This window comes from Scyliorhinus canicula, unplaced genomic scaffold, assembly GCF_902713615.1.
Source record: "Scyliorhinus canicula unplaced genomic scaffold, sScyCan1.1, whole genome shotgun sequence".
In the NCBI taxonomy this organism is placed as follows: Eukaryota; Metazoa; Chordata; class Chondrichthyes; order Carcharhiniformes; family Scyliorhinidae; genus Scyliorhinus; species Scyliorhinus canicula.
In genome coordinates, this window is record NW_024055494.1 from 420,331 (window position 1) to 435,944 (window position 15,614).

Below are 15,614 nucleotides of genomic sequence, written 5' to 3' on the forward strand. Positions count from 1 at the left end.
TGACATGTCATGTTACAGTTGTATCGGACTTTGGTTAGGCCACATTTGGAATACTGCGTGCAGTTCTTGTCGCCACATTACCAGAAGGATGTGGATGCTTTAGAGAGGGTGCAGAGGAGGTTCATCAGGATGTTGCCTGGTATGGAGGGTGCTAGCTATGAAGAGAGGTTCAGTAGATTAGGATTGTTTTCATTGGAAAGACGGAGGTTGAGGGGGGGACCTGATTGAGGTCTACAAAATTATGAGAGGTATGGACAGGGTGGATAGCAACAAGCTTTTTCCAAGAGTGGGTGTGTCAGTTACAAGGAGTCACAATTTCAAGGTGAGAGGGGGAAAGTTTAAGAGAGATGTGCGTGGAAAGTTTTTTACGCAGAGGGTGGTGGGTGCCTGGAACGCTTTACCAGCGGAGGTGGTAGAGGCGGGCACAATAGCATAATTTAAGAGGCATCTAGACAGGCATCTAGAACGGGCGGGAACAGAGGGAAGTAGACCGTGGAAAATAGGAGACAGGTTTAGATAAAGGATCTGGATCAGCACAGGCTGGGAGGGCCGAAGGGCCTGTTCCTGTGCTGTAATTTTCTTTGTTCTATCCCTGGCAACAGTCTAAGACTTAGCCAGTCTCTTTGTAACCTTGGTTTCATATTTGATCCCAAAATGAGTTTCTTTTTTTTTTTTAAATAATTTTTATTGAAATTTTTCGATACAAACATTTTACCCCTACTACATTTTAAATTATAACACAACAAATCCCCCCTGGAAAATCCTCCCCACGCCCTCCCCCGCGCGCACCCCCCCACCCTCTCCCCCCCCCCCCCCCCCCCCCCGCGCTACCAGTCTAGCAACCAAACCGTTTTTCCCTTTCTGCCGATGGCCTCGGGCAGTCATTGCCCGCGACCCCCCGCTGACGTGCTCCCTTCGTTGCTATCCCCCCCCCCCCCCCCCCCCCCCCCCCCTTTCTCCCCCGGTTGCTGCTGTTTCGGCCTCCAGTTCCTATCTCTGATCCAGAAAGTCAAGGAAGGGCTGCCACCGCCGGAAGAACCCCTGTACCGGCCCTCTCAGGGCGAATTTGATTCTTTCCAATTGGATGAAGCTTGCCATGTCGTTTAACCAGGTGTTAACACTTGGTGGCCTTGTGTCCCTCCACTGAATCAAGATCCTTCTCCGAGCTACCAAGGACGCAAAGGCCAATATTCCGGCCTCCCCTGCCTCCTGTACTCCTGGCTCCACCCCAACCCCAAAAATCGCTAGCCCCCACCCTGGTTTGACCCTGGTTCCCACCACTCTCGATACCGTCCCCGCCACCCCCTCCCAGAACTCTTCCAGTGCCGGGCACATCCAGAACATATGTACATGGTTCGCAGGGCTTCCCGAACACCTAACACACCTGTCCTCACCCCCGAAGAACCGACTCATCCTAGTCCCCGTCATATGGGCTCTGTGCAGCACCTTAAATTGGATGAGGCCCAACCTTGCGCACGACGACGACGAATTGACCCTCTCTAAGGCATCCGCCCATGTCCCATCTTCTATCTGCTCTCCCAGCTCCGCTTCCCACTTGTCTTTCAGCTCCTCTATCGATACCTCCTCCACCTCCTGCATTATTTTGTAGATGTCCGAGACCTTCCCTTCTCCGACCCAGACCCCTGACCACCCTATCACTCACCCCTCTATCGGGAAGCAAGGGAAATCCTTCCACCTGTCGTCTGGCAAATGCCTTCACCTGCAGGTATCTAAACGTGTTCCCCGGGGGGAGCTCAAATTTCTCCTCCAGCTCTCCCAGGCTCGCAAACCTCCCCTCTATGAACATGTCCCTCAGTTGCCTGATGCCCGCCCTGTGCCAGCTCTGGAATCCCCCGCCAGTGTTCCCCGGGACAAACCTGTGGTTCCCTCTCAGTGGCGCCGCCATCAGACCCCCCACTTCCCCCCTGTGTCGCCTCCACTGCCCCCAGATTTTAAGGGTGGCCGCCACCACCGGACTCGTGGTATACCTTGTGGGGGGGAGCGGCCATGGTGCCGTTACTAGCGCCCCCAGGCTTGTATTGCCGCAGGACGCCCTCTCCATACGTTTCCAAGCTGCCCCCTCCCCCTCCATCACCCACTTGCGCACCATCGATGCGTTCGCCGCCCAGTAGTATCCGGAAAGATTGGGTAGCGCTAATCCTCCACTGTCCCTACTCCGTTCCAAGAAAATCCTTCTCACTCTAGGGGTGCCATGTGCCCACACATAGCCCATAATGCTGCTAGTTACCTTCTTGAAGAAGGCCCTGGGGAGAAAGATGGGCACCATCAAACTCACCATGGACTATTCTCCAAATTCAGTTCCATTCTTGGACACACTCGTCTCCATCAAGGACGGTCACCTCAGCACCTCGCTTTACCGCAAGCCCACAGATAATCTCACGATGCTCCACTTCTCCAGCTTTCACCCGAAACACATTAAAGAAGCCATCCCCTATGGACAAGCCCTCCGTATACACAGGATCTGCTCAGACAAGGAGGAGCGCAACAGACACCTACAGATGCTGAAAGATGCCCTCGTACGAACGGGATATGGCGCTCGACTCATTGATCGACAGTTCCACCGCGCCACAGCAAAAAACCGCACCGACCTCCTCAGAAGACAAACACGGGACACCACTGACAGAGTACCCTTCGTCGTCCAGTACTTTCCTGGGGCGGAGAAACTATGACATCTTCTTCGCAGCCTCCAACACATCATCAGCGAGGATGGACATCTTGCCAAGGTCATCCCCACACCCCCACTACTGGCCTTCAAACAACCGCGCAACCTCAAACAAACCATTGTTTGCAGCAAATTACCCAGCCTTCAGAACAGCAACCACAACACCACAAAACCCTGCCAGGGTAATCTCTGCAAGACATGCCAGATCATCGACATGGACACCACCATTACACGTGGAAACACCACCCACCAGGTACGCGGCGCATACTCGTGCGACTCGACCAATGTAGTCTACCTCATACGCTGCAGGAAAGGATGTCCCGAAGCGTGGTACATTGGCGAGACCATGCAGACACTGCGACAACGAATAAACGGGCATCGTGCGACTATCAACAGGCAGGACTGTTCCCTTCCAGTTGGGGAACACTTCAGCAGTCAAGGACATTCAGCCTCTGATCTCCGGGTCAGCATTCTACAAGGAGGCCTTCAGGAGACGCGACAACGCAAAATTGCTGAGCAAAAACTTATAGCTAAGTTCCGCACGCATGAATGCGGACTCAACCGGGATCTGGGATTCATGTCGCATTACATTCGACCCCCACCAACAAGCCTGGACTTGCAGAGGCCTACCGACTGAACTGGCTTGGGACAATTCACACCTCTTTAACCTGGAGTTACCTCTCTCTCTGCATCTTTGATGATTTGATTGCCTGCAGGTGCTCGCATTCCGGGGCATCTCTGACTGTGTCTATATAAACATTTCTGGAACAAGCCTTTCCATTCACCTGAAGAAGGAGCCGTGCTCCGAAAGCTCGTGTTTGAAACAAACCTGTTGGACTTTAACCTGGTGTTGTAAGACTTCTTACTGGGAATGTTTGACGGCAGCTCTGATCCAATACTAAGAGGGGGGCGGGTCTGGAGGGCCGAGTGGTTGCAGCATATCCTCCAATCAATCGGAGTGAATGAGGGGCGGAGCTAAACCCTATCTCCCACGTGAACTGGAGCATGCGCAGTACCGATGACAACTCAGGATTCAGGCGGTCGGGTGGAAGTTCTCAGCCGGTCACATTCGCTCGGGTAAGTCCTGAGGGAGGAGTGGAGCCGACGGATGGGTCGGGAGGCTTCATAAACACTCCGTGTATCCCCAATACGAAGCTCGGATACGGCATTTGAACTGGCGAAAGCTGCTCGGGCTTTTCCCCGAGACAGGCCCGGGTGGCCGGGTGCATGCGGACGGAGCGAGAGTCCCGGCTTTGCTCCGCGTACCATTCACTCTGATTGGCTGGAGGACCAGCCGCTCTCGTTCGTCCTCCAGCCCCGCCCCCTCTTCCTATTGGTCCGAACCCGCTGTCAATCAGTCCCCGGGCATTGTGAGCTGGAGCAAACCCTTCACCATCATTGTCAGCTCCCTGGTTTGCAGCTGAGGAGCTTCTCCCTCCCTCCCGGGAACAGGCCCAGGTTAACGGGCACCATCCTGCTTCACACACTGGAGGGTGGTTCACATCACAGGATGGGGGAGGGGGGATAATAAATAAGAGCTTACACTTTGCACTCAAATCAATGAGGACTCTGATCTCTGGCAAGGAAGGAAATCCTGGGAAGTGGGCAGGGAGACAAACACCCGCTGGAGGCCACAAACCCCCAATCAGACCCATTGGTTTTATTGTCAGTTTGCAGACAGGAGCTGGAGAACTGAACCCAGGCAGAGGAGAGGGACGGAAAAAACTGCGAGTGGAGGAAAGAGATGGTGAGATGGGTTTGGATTTCAGCCCAGGGAGGAGGGAGAGTGTGGGATGGGGATTTACAGCTTTGGGGGAACAAGAGAGGAAAAAATGTCGCAGAGAAACTAGAATTGCCTGATCAGAATTTCTATCCTGGACTGACCGTGATGGCTTTTGCAAACTCCTTTTACAGGGGATTAGAATTGGAGAATTTGCACACAACAAACTGAACCCAACAGAAAGGTTTGTCTCTTTGCGAATTCTATCCTGCATTGACATGACATGTAACATGAGAGATTACAGCTCTCAGGAAAGATTATATGGAGGGGGGGGGGGGGGGGCGATGTGAGAGTGACCATGGTTTAGCACACTGGGCTAAACTGCTGGCTTTGATAGCAGATCAAGGCAGACCAGAAGCACGGTTCAATTCCTGTACCAGCCTCCCCGAACAGGCGCTGGAATGTGGCCACTAGGGGCTTTTCACAGTAACTTCATTTGAAGCCTACCTGTGACAATAAGAGATTTTCATTTCATTTCATTTCAATAAACAAGTCATAAATATAGGATAGTTACGAATAAATCCAAGGGGACAATACAGGCAAAATTATTTATCACAGGTTCAGAATGTGCAACTCATTACCATGGAAAGGAGTTGAGGAAAGTGCTGAGATGTTTTCAAAAGGAAACGGGACAAGCACATGAGAGAAAATGGAATCGAAAATCAGCTGAAATGCTGAGATTTGATAGGTGTGACAGTAGGACATGTGTTCCGAGTATTGACAGCAGCAGAATCTGTGACAGAATGGCCTGTTTGTGTCTTATATATTCACAATATTTCAATGTAATCTCCTTTTACAGAATATTTGCAGATGCAAACATCATGTCGAGATCTGACAGAGTCACTTGATTCATCAGGACCGGCCTTTCAACGTGGAAGGAGAAATGTTTGTTTGTTTTGCCTTTTGGAAAAAATTTCAAAAATCACTGATTGGAAAAGCACCGAGACACAGACATCTAAGTAATTTTCCACAGTTAGCTGGAACTGAGCTTTAACCAATCACACAGCATGAAATTAAATTGCAGCATTTACATCAGGGAGACACCGTACTCAGGCTTCAACTGATGATCCAAGTTGGAGAGACATAAGGACATTCGCACCAAAGGAATCAAGAAGCAGCAAGAGGACATTCAGCCCCGTGTGCCTGTTCCACCGTTTAATAACATCACGGCTGATCTGATAGTGACCTCAAATCTACATCCCACCTACACCTGATAACATGTCGTTAACCATGGAGAAACCATGGAAATGTGGGGACTGTGGGATGGGATTCAATTACCCATCTGAATTGGAAACTCATCAACGTATTCACACTGGGGTAACACCGTTCACCTGCTCGGTGTGTGGGAAGGGATTCACTCGGTCATCATACCTCCTGACACACCAACTTGTTCATACTGATCCGAGACCGTTTAAATGTGCTGACTGTGAAAAGAGCTTTAAAAGTAAACAGGATTTACTGAGACACCAACGCACTCACACTGGGGAGAAACCATTCACCTGCTCCGTGTGTGAGAAGGGTTTCACTCAGTCATCCCACCTCCTGGAACACCAACTTGTTCATACTGATCAGAGACCTTTTAAATGTGCTGACTGTGAGAAGAGTTTTAAAAGTAAAATGAATTTACTGATACATCAACGTACTCACACTGGGGAGAGGCCATTCACCTGCTCCGTGTGTGGGAAGGGATTCACTCGGTCATCATTCCTCCTGACACACCAACTTGTTCATACTGACCAGAGACATTTTAAATGTGCTGACTGTGAGAAGAGCTTTAAAAGCAGAAAGGATTTACTGTCACATCAACGAACTCACACCAGGGAGAGGCCATTCACCTGCTCCGTGTGTGGGAAGGGATTCACTCATTCATCCTCCCTCCTGAGCCACCAACTTGTTCATACTGATCAGAGACCTTTTAAATGTTCTGACTGTGAGAAGAGTTTTAAAAGTATACAGGATTTACTGAGACATCAACGCACTCATACTGGGGAGAGGCCATTCACGTGCTCCGTGTGTGGGAAGGGATTCACTCAGTCATCAATCCTCCTGAGACACCAACTTGTTCATACGGATCAGAGACATTTTAAATGTGCTGACTGTGAGAAGAGTTTTAAATGTAAAATGAATTTACTGAGACACCAACGCAATCACACTGGGGAGAGGCCATTCACCTGCTCCGTGTGTGGGAAGGGATTCACTCAGTCAAACCACCTCCTGGAACACCAACTTGTTCATAATGATGAGAGACCTTTTAAATGTGCTGACTGTGAGAAGAGCTTTAAACGCAGAAAGGAGTTACTGACACATCAACGCACTCACACTGGGAAAGACCATTCGCCTGCTCCGTGTTTGGGAAGAGATTCACATGTTCATCCCAGCTTCTGCAACACCAGCGAGTTCACACTGGGCAGAGGCCGTACTGTTGCCCCGTGTGTGACAAGAAGTTTACTCAGTCATCCCACCTGATGACACACCGACTTGTTCACATTGATCAGAGACCTTTTAAATGTGCTGACTGCGAGAAGAGCTTTAAAAGTAAACCGAATCTGGTGAAACACCAGCGAGTTCACACTGAAACAGAATCATAGAATTTACAGTGCAGAAGGAGGGCATTCGGCCCATCGAGTGCCCCGGCCCTTGGAAAGAGCGCTTGACTTAAGCCCATGCCTCCAACCTAACCCATAGCCCCACCTAACCTTTTTGGACACTCAGGACAATTTATCATGGCCAATCCACGTGATCTGCACATTTTTGGACTTGTGGGAGGAAACTGGAGCACCCGGAGGAAACCCACGCAGACATGGGGCGAACAAGCAAACTCTGCACAGACAGTGAGCCAAGCCAGGAATTCTGGGACCCTGGAGCTTGAAGCAACAGTGCTAACCACTGTGCTACCGTGTGGCCTACATGTCGGAGCGGTACTGGGGAGAGGCTGTTTAGCTGCTCCGTGTGTAGGAGGAGATTCACTCAGTCAAACAACCTGCACAGACATCAGCAAGTTCACAGAGAACAGCAGGGTTTGGATTCAGTTGTTGTTGCTGCTGTTAGTCACATCCAGGACTGAATGATGCCTGGACGTCTGTTTCCAGTGGGGCTCCACAGTTTCCGGTATATATCAGTGATTTAGACTGAAATGTATGCACCAGGATTATATAAAAGTTGCTGATGTGTTTTAGACAATGAGGGAGAAAGCCATGGACTGGGTCAGGTGAACATAAAAGTGGTGAATGGAAATTTAGATAATGAGAGGTTAGGAACACATTTCAGTTAACTCCCGATAAAAATAAGGTCATTTCAGGATAATGGAAAAAACTGATTGGTGGGGAAGCTACAAATAATCCTTTCTTTTAAAAATAAATTGAGTACCCAATTATTATTTATTTTTCCAATTAAGGGGCCATTTATTGTGGCCAATCCACCTAACCTGCACATCTTTGGGTTGTGGGGGTGAAACCCATGCAGACACGTGGAAAATGTGCAATCTCCACACGGACAGTGACCCAGGACCGGGATTCAAACCCGGGTCCTCGGCGCCATAGTCCCACTGCTAACCAGGGGCTGGTTTAGCACACTGGGCTAAAATGCTGGCTTTTAAAGCAGACCAAGGCAGGCCAACACACGGTTCAATGTGGCGACTAGGGGCTTTTCACAGTAACTTCATTGAAGACTACTCGTGAGAATAAGCGATTTTCATTTTCTTTTTCTTTCTTTTTTTAAAATTTAGATTACCCCATTATTTTTTTCAATTAAGGGGCAATTTAGCGTGGCCAATCCACCTACTCTGCACACATTTTTGGGTTGTGGGGGCGAAACCCACACAGACACGTGGAGAATGTGCAAACTCCACACGGACATCGATTTTCATTTTCAACCATTGCTCCACGTGCTGCCCTAGCTACAAATAATTCTAATGACTTTATTGAACAGTTCTCAAATGGAAAGGCACTTGACCACATTAAAACTAAGGATCTGCAATAGACGTTTGATCTAACAAGTCATATTTAGGGCAAGATTATAAACAGAGGGCATTCATTTAAAGTGATTAGAAAAAGAAGCAATGCTGAGCAAGGCTAGGAGAGTGGGCAAAGAAGTGGCAGATGAAATACAATGTGGAAAAGTGTGAGGTTATGCACTTTGGAAGGAGAAATGGAGGCATAGACTATTCTTTAAATGGGAAAATGCTGACGAAATCACAAGCACAAAGGGACTTGGGAGTCCTTGTTCAAGATTCTCTTCAAGTTAACATGCAGGTGCACTGCAGCCTCACGGCGCTGAGGTCCCAGGTTCGATCCCGGCTCCCAGGTCCGTGTGGAGTTTACACATTCTCCCCGTGTTTGCGTGGGTTTCGCCCCCACAACCCATAGATGTGCAGGGTAGGTGGATTGGCCACGCTAAATTGCCCCTTGGAAAAAATGAATTGGGTACTCAAAATTTTTTTTTAAACCGTAAAAACAAAAGGTTAATGTGCAGGTTCAGTCGGCAGTTAGGAAGGCAAATGCAATGTATTCATGTCGAGAGGGCTAGAATACAAGACCAGGAATGTACTTCTGAGGCTACATAAGGCCCTGATCGGACCCCATTTGGAGTATTATGAGCAGTTTTGGGCTCCATATCTAAGGAAGGATGTGTTGGCCTTGGAAAGGGTCCAGAGGAGGTTTACAAGAATGATCCCTGGAATGAAGAGCTTGTCGTATGAGGAACGGTCGAGGACTCTGGGTCTGTACTTGTTGGAGTTTAGAAGGATATGGGGGGATGTTATTAAAACTTACAGGATACTGCGAGGCCTGGGTAGAGTGGTCATGGAGAAGATGTTTCCACTTGTAGGAAAAACTAGAAGCAGTGAACACAATCTCAGACTAAAGGGGGATCCTTCAAAACAGAGTAAGAAGTCTTACAAGTTAAAGTCCAACAGGTTTGTTTCGACTCACTAGCTTTAGGGGCACAGTTCCTTCCTCAGGTGATGAGGAGGAATTAAAACAGATGAGGCGGAATTTCTTGAGCCAGAGGGTAATGAATCTGTGGAAGTCTTTGCCACAGAATGCCGAGGAGGGCAAATCACTGAGTGTCTTTAAGATAGAGATAGATAGGTTCTTGATTAATAAGGGGATCAGGGGTTGTGGGGAGAATGCAGGAGAATGGAGATGAGAAAATGATCAGCCATGATTGAATGGCGGAGCAGATTCGATGGGCCGAGTGGCCTAATTCTGCTCCTATGTCTTATGATGTGAAGAAAAACATTCTGTGCTGCATGTGGGATCATGAATGCACTGCTCAAAAATGTGGTGGAGGCAGATTTAATTGATGCCTTGAAAAGAGAATTGGACAACTATCTGTTACTATCAGATCAGCCATGACCTTATTAAATGGTGGAGCAGACTGGGCTGAATAGCCAACTCCAGCTCCTTGCTCATCTGTTCGTATCCTTTGAGGAGAAAAATATCTGCAGAGTTCAGGGCCAATGACAGGGGATTGTGATTGTTGCAGAAAGTTGGCACAGATACAATTTGTTGAGTGCCTTTGGTTTGTGCTGTCACCTTTTTATGCCTCTGTGTTATGAGGGAAATGCAGTGCACCAATGCAAGAGAGGCAGATTGCTCCCTCGATTTGGATTGGATTTGTTTATTGTCGCGTGCACCGAGGTACAGTGAAAAGTATTATTCTGCGAGCAGCTCAAACAGATCATTTCCTACATGAAAATAAAGTAAACTAAAAAGAAAATACATAATAGTGCAACACAAGGTACACAATGTAAATATATAGACAATGGCATCGGGTGAAGCATACAGGAGTGTGGTATTAATCAAGTCAGTCCATAAGAGGGTTGTTTAGGAGTCTGGTAATAGCGGGGAAGAAGCTGTTTGCATCAGATCGTGCGTGTTCTCAGAGTAGTATCTCCTGCCTGATGGAAACAGTTGGAAGAGTAAGCTGGGTGGGAGGGGTCTTTGATTATGCTGCCCGCTTTCCCAAAGCAGCGGGAGGTGTGGATAGAGTCAATGGATGAGAGGTAGCTTTGTGTGATGGACTAGGCTGTGTTCACTACTCTCTGAAGTTTCTTGTGGTCTTGGGCTGAGCAGTTGCCATACCAGGCTGTGATGCAGCCAGATAGGATGCTTTCTGTGGTGCATCTGTAAAAGTTGGTAAGAGTCAGTGTGGGCATGTCAAATTTCCTTAGTTTCCTGAAGAAATATAGGCGCTGTTGTGCTTTCTTATGGTTGCGTCGATGTGCGTGGACCAGGACAGATTTTTGGTGATGGAAACCCTGTGGCCCAGCGCAGGAGAGGCTGGTTGTTGGGCAGTGTGAGCTGAACATACATGGCTGGATAAAGACTAAGGCAGATGTCAAGACCCTTAGAGCGAAAACAGGTCTGGAGGGAGTGGGTCAGTGAACCTGGAGAGTTGCATTTTTCATGAATCGTGAGTGTGACCCAGTCACAATTATGAACAGTAAACAAACCTATCACTGGTTTGATGAGATGATTTACCGTGTCCCAGGTGTTGTAAATACTGTACACACTGTAGATCAGTCTGCTTGCTGTCCATGGCTAAGTGATATCAGAATAATGTGCTTCTGTATTAAATAAAGTATCCAAACCTCTCATTGTGCTTCATGCCCAGCATCTTGCCTAACTGTGGATCATCTGTTTTGCTGACTGGGAAAACAAATCTTCCTGTTTACTAATTGCTCTCTATGGCGGCTGTGTTACCCAGAATCCCCCACGCTGCAGAAAGTTCTCTATCAGTGAGTGTACGAGGCCAGTGCGCAGGTGCAGTGTGGGTGTGTGCTCTGAGCATGCTCAGTGTCAGTCATGGTGAGAGAGTCAGGAGGAGCTGGGTTGAACACAACAATGTGTACCCCTGTGAGAAGGGCATCTCCCAGTCTCGGTTTGACTCTCCTGCAGATTCCTGTCATGGTTGATTTGGACAAGAAACTCTCATCATTTGAGCTGGGAAAGGCCATTGATTGCTGAGCAAGCAGAAAGGTGCCCGGCAAGGATGGAATTCCAGCTGAACTGCTCACACACAGAAAGTCCCATCGACTGTCCCACCTTCCTGCCCTCCCCTTTTGAGCTGTGAGACTGGTCCACGGAACATGTGTGATGCAATAAAAACAGCAGTGACAGAGGAGACAGCATCAACTACAGGGACATCTCACTCCTTAGAGTCAGGGTAAGACCTTCACTTGGGTGATGTTTAAAAGATTTATCTACTTGCAGACTAAGTTTATCCATAAGCACAGTGTGGTTTCTGTGCTGACAGATCTACGTGAACATGATCTTCTCCACACACCAGCTACAAGGGAAGAGAACAATTGATATTTGATCTAAAGTGTCAGTGCTGAGGAAGTGAAATGTTCTAATTACTGAGTGAAAGTAAACCTTTCAGTGTGAGTCACAATTTACTGGGACAATTGGAAAAGGTACCAAAACGTTTCAATCTCTGAAGATAAACTTCAGCCTTGCAGTTATGTTTCAGAGATCACAAGCTGTGGGAATCTTTGTGAATGTTTCCTCTTCCCTTTTGTAAACAAGCAAAGAAATTAACCCTTTCCCCTGACAGCACGGCAATGATTTGAAATAAAGACTTTGAATTTTAAAGATTTGGCTTCATCCCATTTGTTGGGGTCATATTTCCGGCTGTGCGAATCATTGTGGGCTAAATGCAAATTTGCCAGAACATTTTTATTAATAATACTAATCTTTATTGTCACAAGTAGTCTTACATTAACACTGCAATTAATTTACTGTGAAAAGCCCCCAGTCAGCACATCCCGGAGCCTGTTCAGGTACACAGAGGGAGAATTCAGAATTGTCATGTGAGAGTACCTTTAAGAAATGGGTGTTTATCAAATAGCTGCAGTGAAGACAGACAGCCCAGCTCCACCCACACTCTGATATCACTGCAGCTATTTGAGTTTGCACATTCTCCGCGTCTCTGTGTGAGTTCCCATCGGGTGCTCCAGTTTTCTCCCACCGTCCAGAGATGTGCAAGTTAGGTGGATTGACCATGCTAAATTGGTCCTTTATAATATAATCTTTATTGTCACAAGTCGGCTTACATGAACACTGCAATGAAGTTACTATGAAAAGCCCCGAGTTGCCACATACCGGCACCTGTTCGGATACACAGAGGGAGAATTCAGAATTTCCAAATTACCTAACAGCATGTCATTTGGGACTTCTGGGAGGAAACCGGAGCACCCGGCGGAAACCCACGCAGACACGGAGAATGTGCAGATCCAACACAAACAATGACCCAAGCTGAGAATCGAATCTGGGACCCTGGAGCTGTGAAACAATTGTGCTAACCACTGTGCTACCAAAAATGTTTAGGTGGAGTTACTGGGTTACGGGGATCGGGTGGAGGCATGAGCCTAAGTAGGGAACTCTTTCCAACGGCCGGTGCAGGCTCGAATGCCGAATGGCCTCCGTCTGCACTGTAAATTCTATGATGCTGTAGGATTTTCTCTCTCACAGTCTCCTCCGATGGGTCTGTCTGGTGGTATTTCCCTGACATCAGCAATGTTGCTTCACTGTGCTAACCACTGTTTGTCTCTTGTATTTCACAACTGTGACAGGGCAGAGACCTGATTCAAGGGACTCAAACATGGGAGTTCTGGGAAAGATGGGCAAGGATTTGGGAGGTGGCAATATGTTCAAATAGTTTGGAGAGGAGAGGGAGGTTGAAGATGTGGCAGTAATTTGTAAGGATGGTAGGGTCAAGGGTTTGTTTTATTGAGGAGGGGGTGATGATGGCAGATTTGAAGGACAGAGGGACAGTACCTGAAGAGAGAGAAATGTTGACAATATCCATGGACACAGGGTAGTTGGCTGATCAGTAGCTCAGTGGGAATAGGGTCGATGGAGCAGGAGCTGGGTCTCATGGACAAGATGAGCTCTGAGAGGGTATGAGGGGAGATGGGATAGAAACTAGAGAAAGATGTGGGTTCTGGGCTCGGGCAAGGGTGAAATTTAGAGACAGTATGGTCCAGTGGGCTCGTGGAAGGGAGGGAAGCAGTAGAGGCAGCTGATCGGATTTACTCAATCTCATGTCACAAAGAAGCTTCACAAGCTCTTCACACTTCTTGTTGGAGGTGAGGATGGAAGAGACGGGAGAGCGAGAGTACTTCAAAAGGAACAAACTTGTGTCAGAGATATTTAAAGGTTTCAGCACACTACGTATTTAACACAAATCTAATTAATTTGACTTTTCGCCAGAATATTAGCCCCTGTAAATGGGCTGGAGTTTGTTATCAGCAGAAAGAGACCCAAATGAAGATGGTTCAGTCCTGAACGTGAAGAACAGCAAAATCCAAACACCGTGGTTACTTATGTCCTCGTTGGTGTGTCAGCAGGTGGGATGAAGTGGTGTATCCCTTCCCACAATTGGCGCAGACGAATGGTCTCTCCCCAGTGTGAACTCGCTGGTGATTCTGCAGAACAGATGACTGAGTGAATCCCTTCCCACATTGGGTGCAGACGAATGGTCTCTCCCCAGTGTGAATTCGCTGATGTACAGTGAGCTGAGATGAGTGTCTGAACCCAGTCCCGCAGTGAGAGCACCTAAACGGTTTCTCGTCAGTGTGAAAACGTTGATGGCACATCAGTTCCCCAGAACTTTTATAGCAATTCCCGCAGTCTGGACATTGAAACGGTCTCTCATCAGTGTGAACCCGCTGGTGCTTCTGTAAGTTGGATGACTGAGTGAATCCCTTCCCACACTTGGCACAGACAAATGGCCTCTCCCCAGTGTGAATTCGCTGGTGACTCAGCAGGTGGGATGACTTAGTGAATCCCTTCCCACATTCTGAGCAGGTGAATGGTCTCTCCCCAGTGTGAACTCGCTGGTGTGCAGACAGAGCAGATGACTGCGTGAATCCCTTCCCACACTTGGAGCAGGTAAATGGTCTCTCCCCAGTGTGAACTCGCTGGTGATTCCGCAGGGCCGATAACTGAGTGAATCCCTTCCCACACTTGGAGCAGGTGAATGGTCTCTCCCCAGTGTGACTGCGTCGATGAGTTTCCAGCTTTGATGGGGAAGTGAATCCTTTCCCACAGTCCGCACATTTCCACGGTTTCTCCTCAGTGTGACTGCATTTGTGGCTTGTGAGGCCTAATGATTGACTGAATCCTCGTCCACAAACACAACATGTGTACGGTTTCTCCCCACTGTGAATGATGCTTTTTCCTTCCATGTTCAAAATCCGCTGATATTCAGGATATGATGAATTGAGGACTTTTGTCAGATCCTGATGTGATGTTTGGTTTGAGTTTCTGGACTTTGAAGCCTCCTCTTCGAACCCCCTGTGAAACTGATTTAAAACAGAAAATAGGGAGTGAGACAGAACCCAGAAAAACTCAAAAAGCAGGTTGTGAAATTGAGCTGAATGAATCTGGTCATTTGTGGGGTCGACACTGGGAAAAAGTGACCATTAAAACTGATGAATTGGCAGAAAAACCCACCTGGGCTCTTTGGGAGGAGACAGAAAGATGTGAAGAGAGATTTTGTATATCTACGAGTTATATTAAAGAGAATAGATGGCAAAGCAAATTCGACCTTGAGCTTCATAAACAGTAATATTGATACCAAAACTATGCTTCTGGTGGAACGGTAGTTAGCACTGCTGCCTCACAGCACCAGGGACTCGGGTTCAATTCCGGCCTTGGTGACTGTCTATGTGGAGTTTGCACTTTCTCCCCGTGTCTACGTGGGTTTCCACCCGGTGCTGATGTTTCCTCCCACAGTCTAAAGAAGGAAATGTTAGGTGAATTGGCCTTGATAAATTGTCCCATAGTGTCCAGGGATGTGCAGGTTAGGTGGGGTTATGGGACAGGGTAGGAGTGTGGGCTGAGCAGGGTGCCCTAATTAGGGTTAGGGCCGACTCCTAGTTTGTATGTAAGGAGCAGGCTCGAGGGGCCGACTCCTAGTTTGTCTGTAAGGAACAGGCTTGATGGGCCAACTCCTAGTTTGTGTGTAAGGAGCAGGCTCGAGGGGCCGACTCCTAATCTGTATGTAAGGAGCAGGCTCGAGGGGCCGACTCCTAGTTTGTCTGTAAGGAGCAGGCTTGAGGGGCTGACTTCTAGTTTGTCTGTAAGGAGCAGGCTCGAGGGGCCGACTCCTAATCTGTATGTAAGGAGCAGGCTCGAGGGGCCG

The 15,614-nt window shown here is 48.1% G+C and overlaps 1 protein-coding gene across 1 annotated transcript; it reads right to left on the minus strand.

The window, feature by feature from the left end:
• Positions 1–13,379: 13,379 nt before the first annotated feature.
• Positions 13,380–14,487, minus strand: LOC119960268 (zinc finger protein 239-like; the record flags this gene model as incomplete). Its single annotated transcript, XM_038788018.1, has 1 exon — positions 13,380–14,487. A coding segment is annotated over one exon (702 nt), but the record flags the coding sequence as incomplete, so codon positions are not given.
• Positions 14,488–15,614: the final 1,127 nt, after the last annotated feature.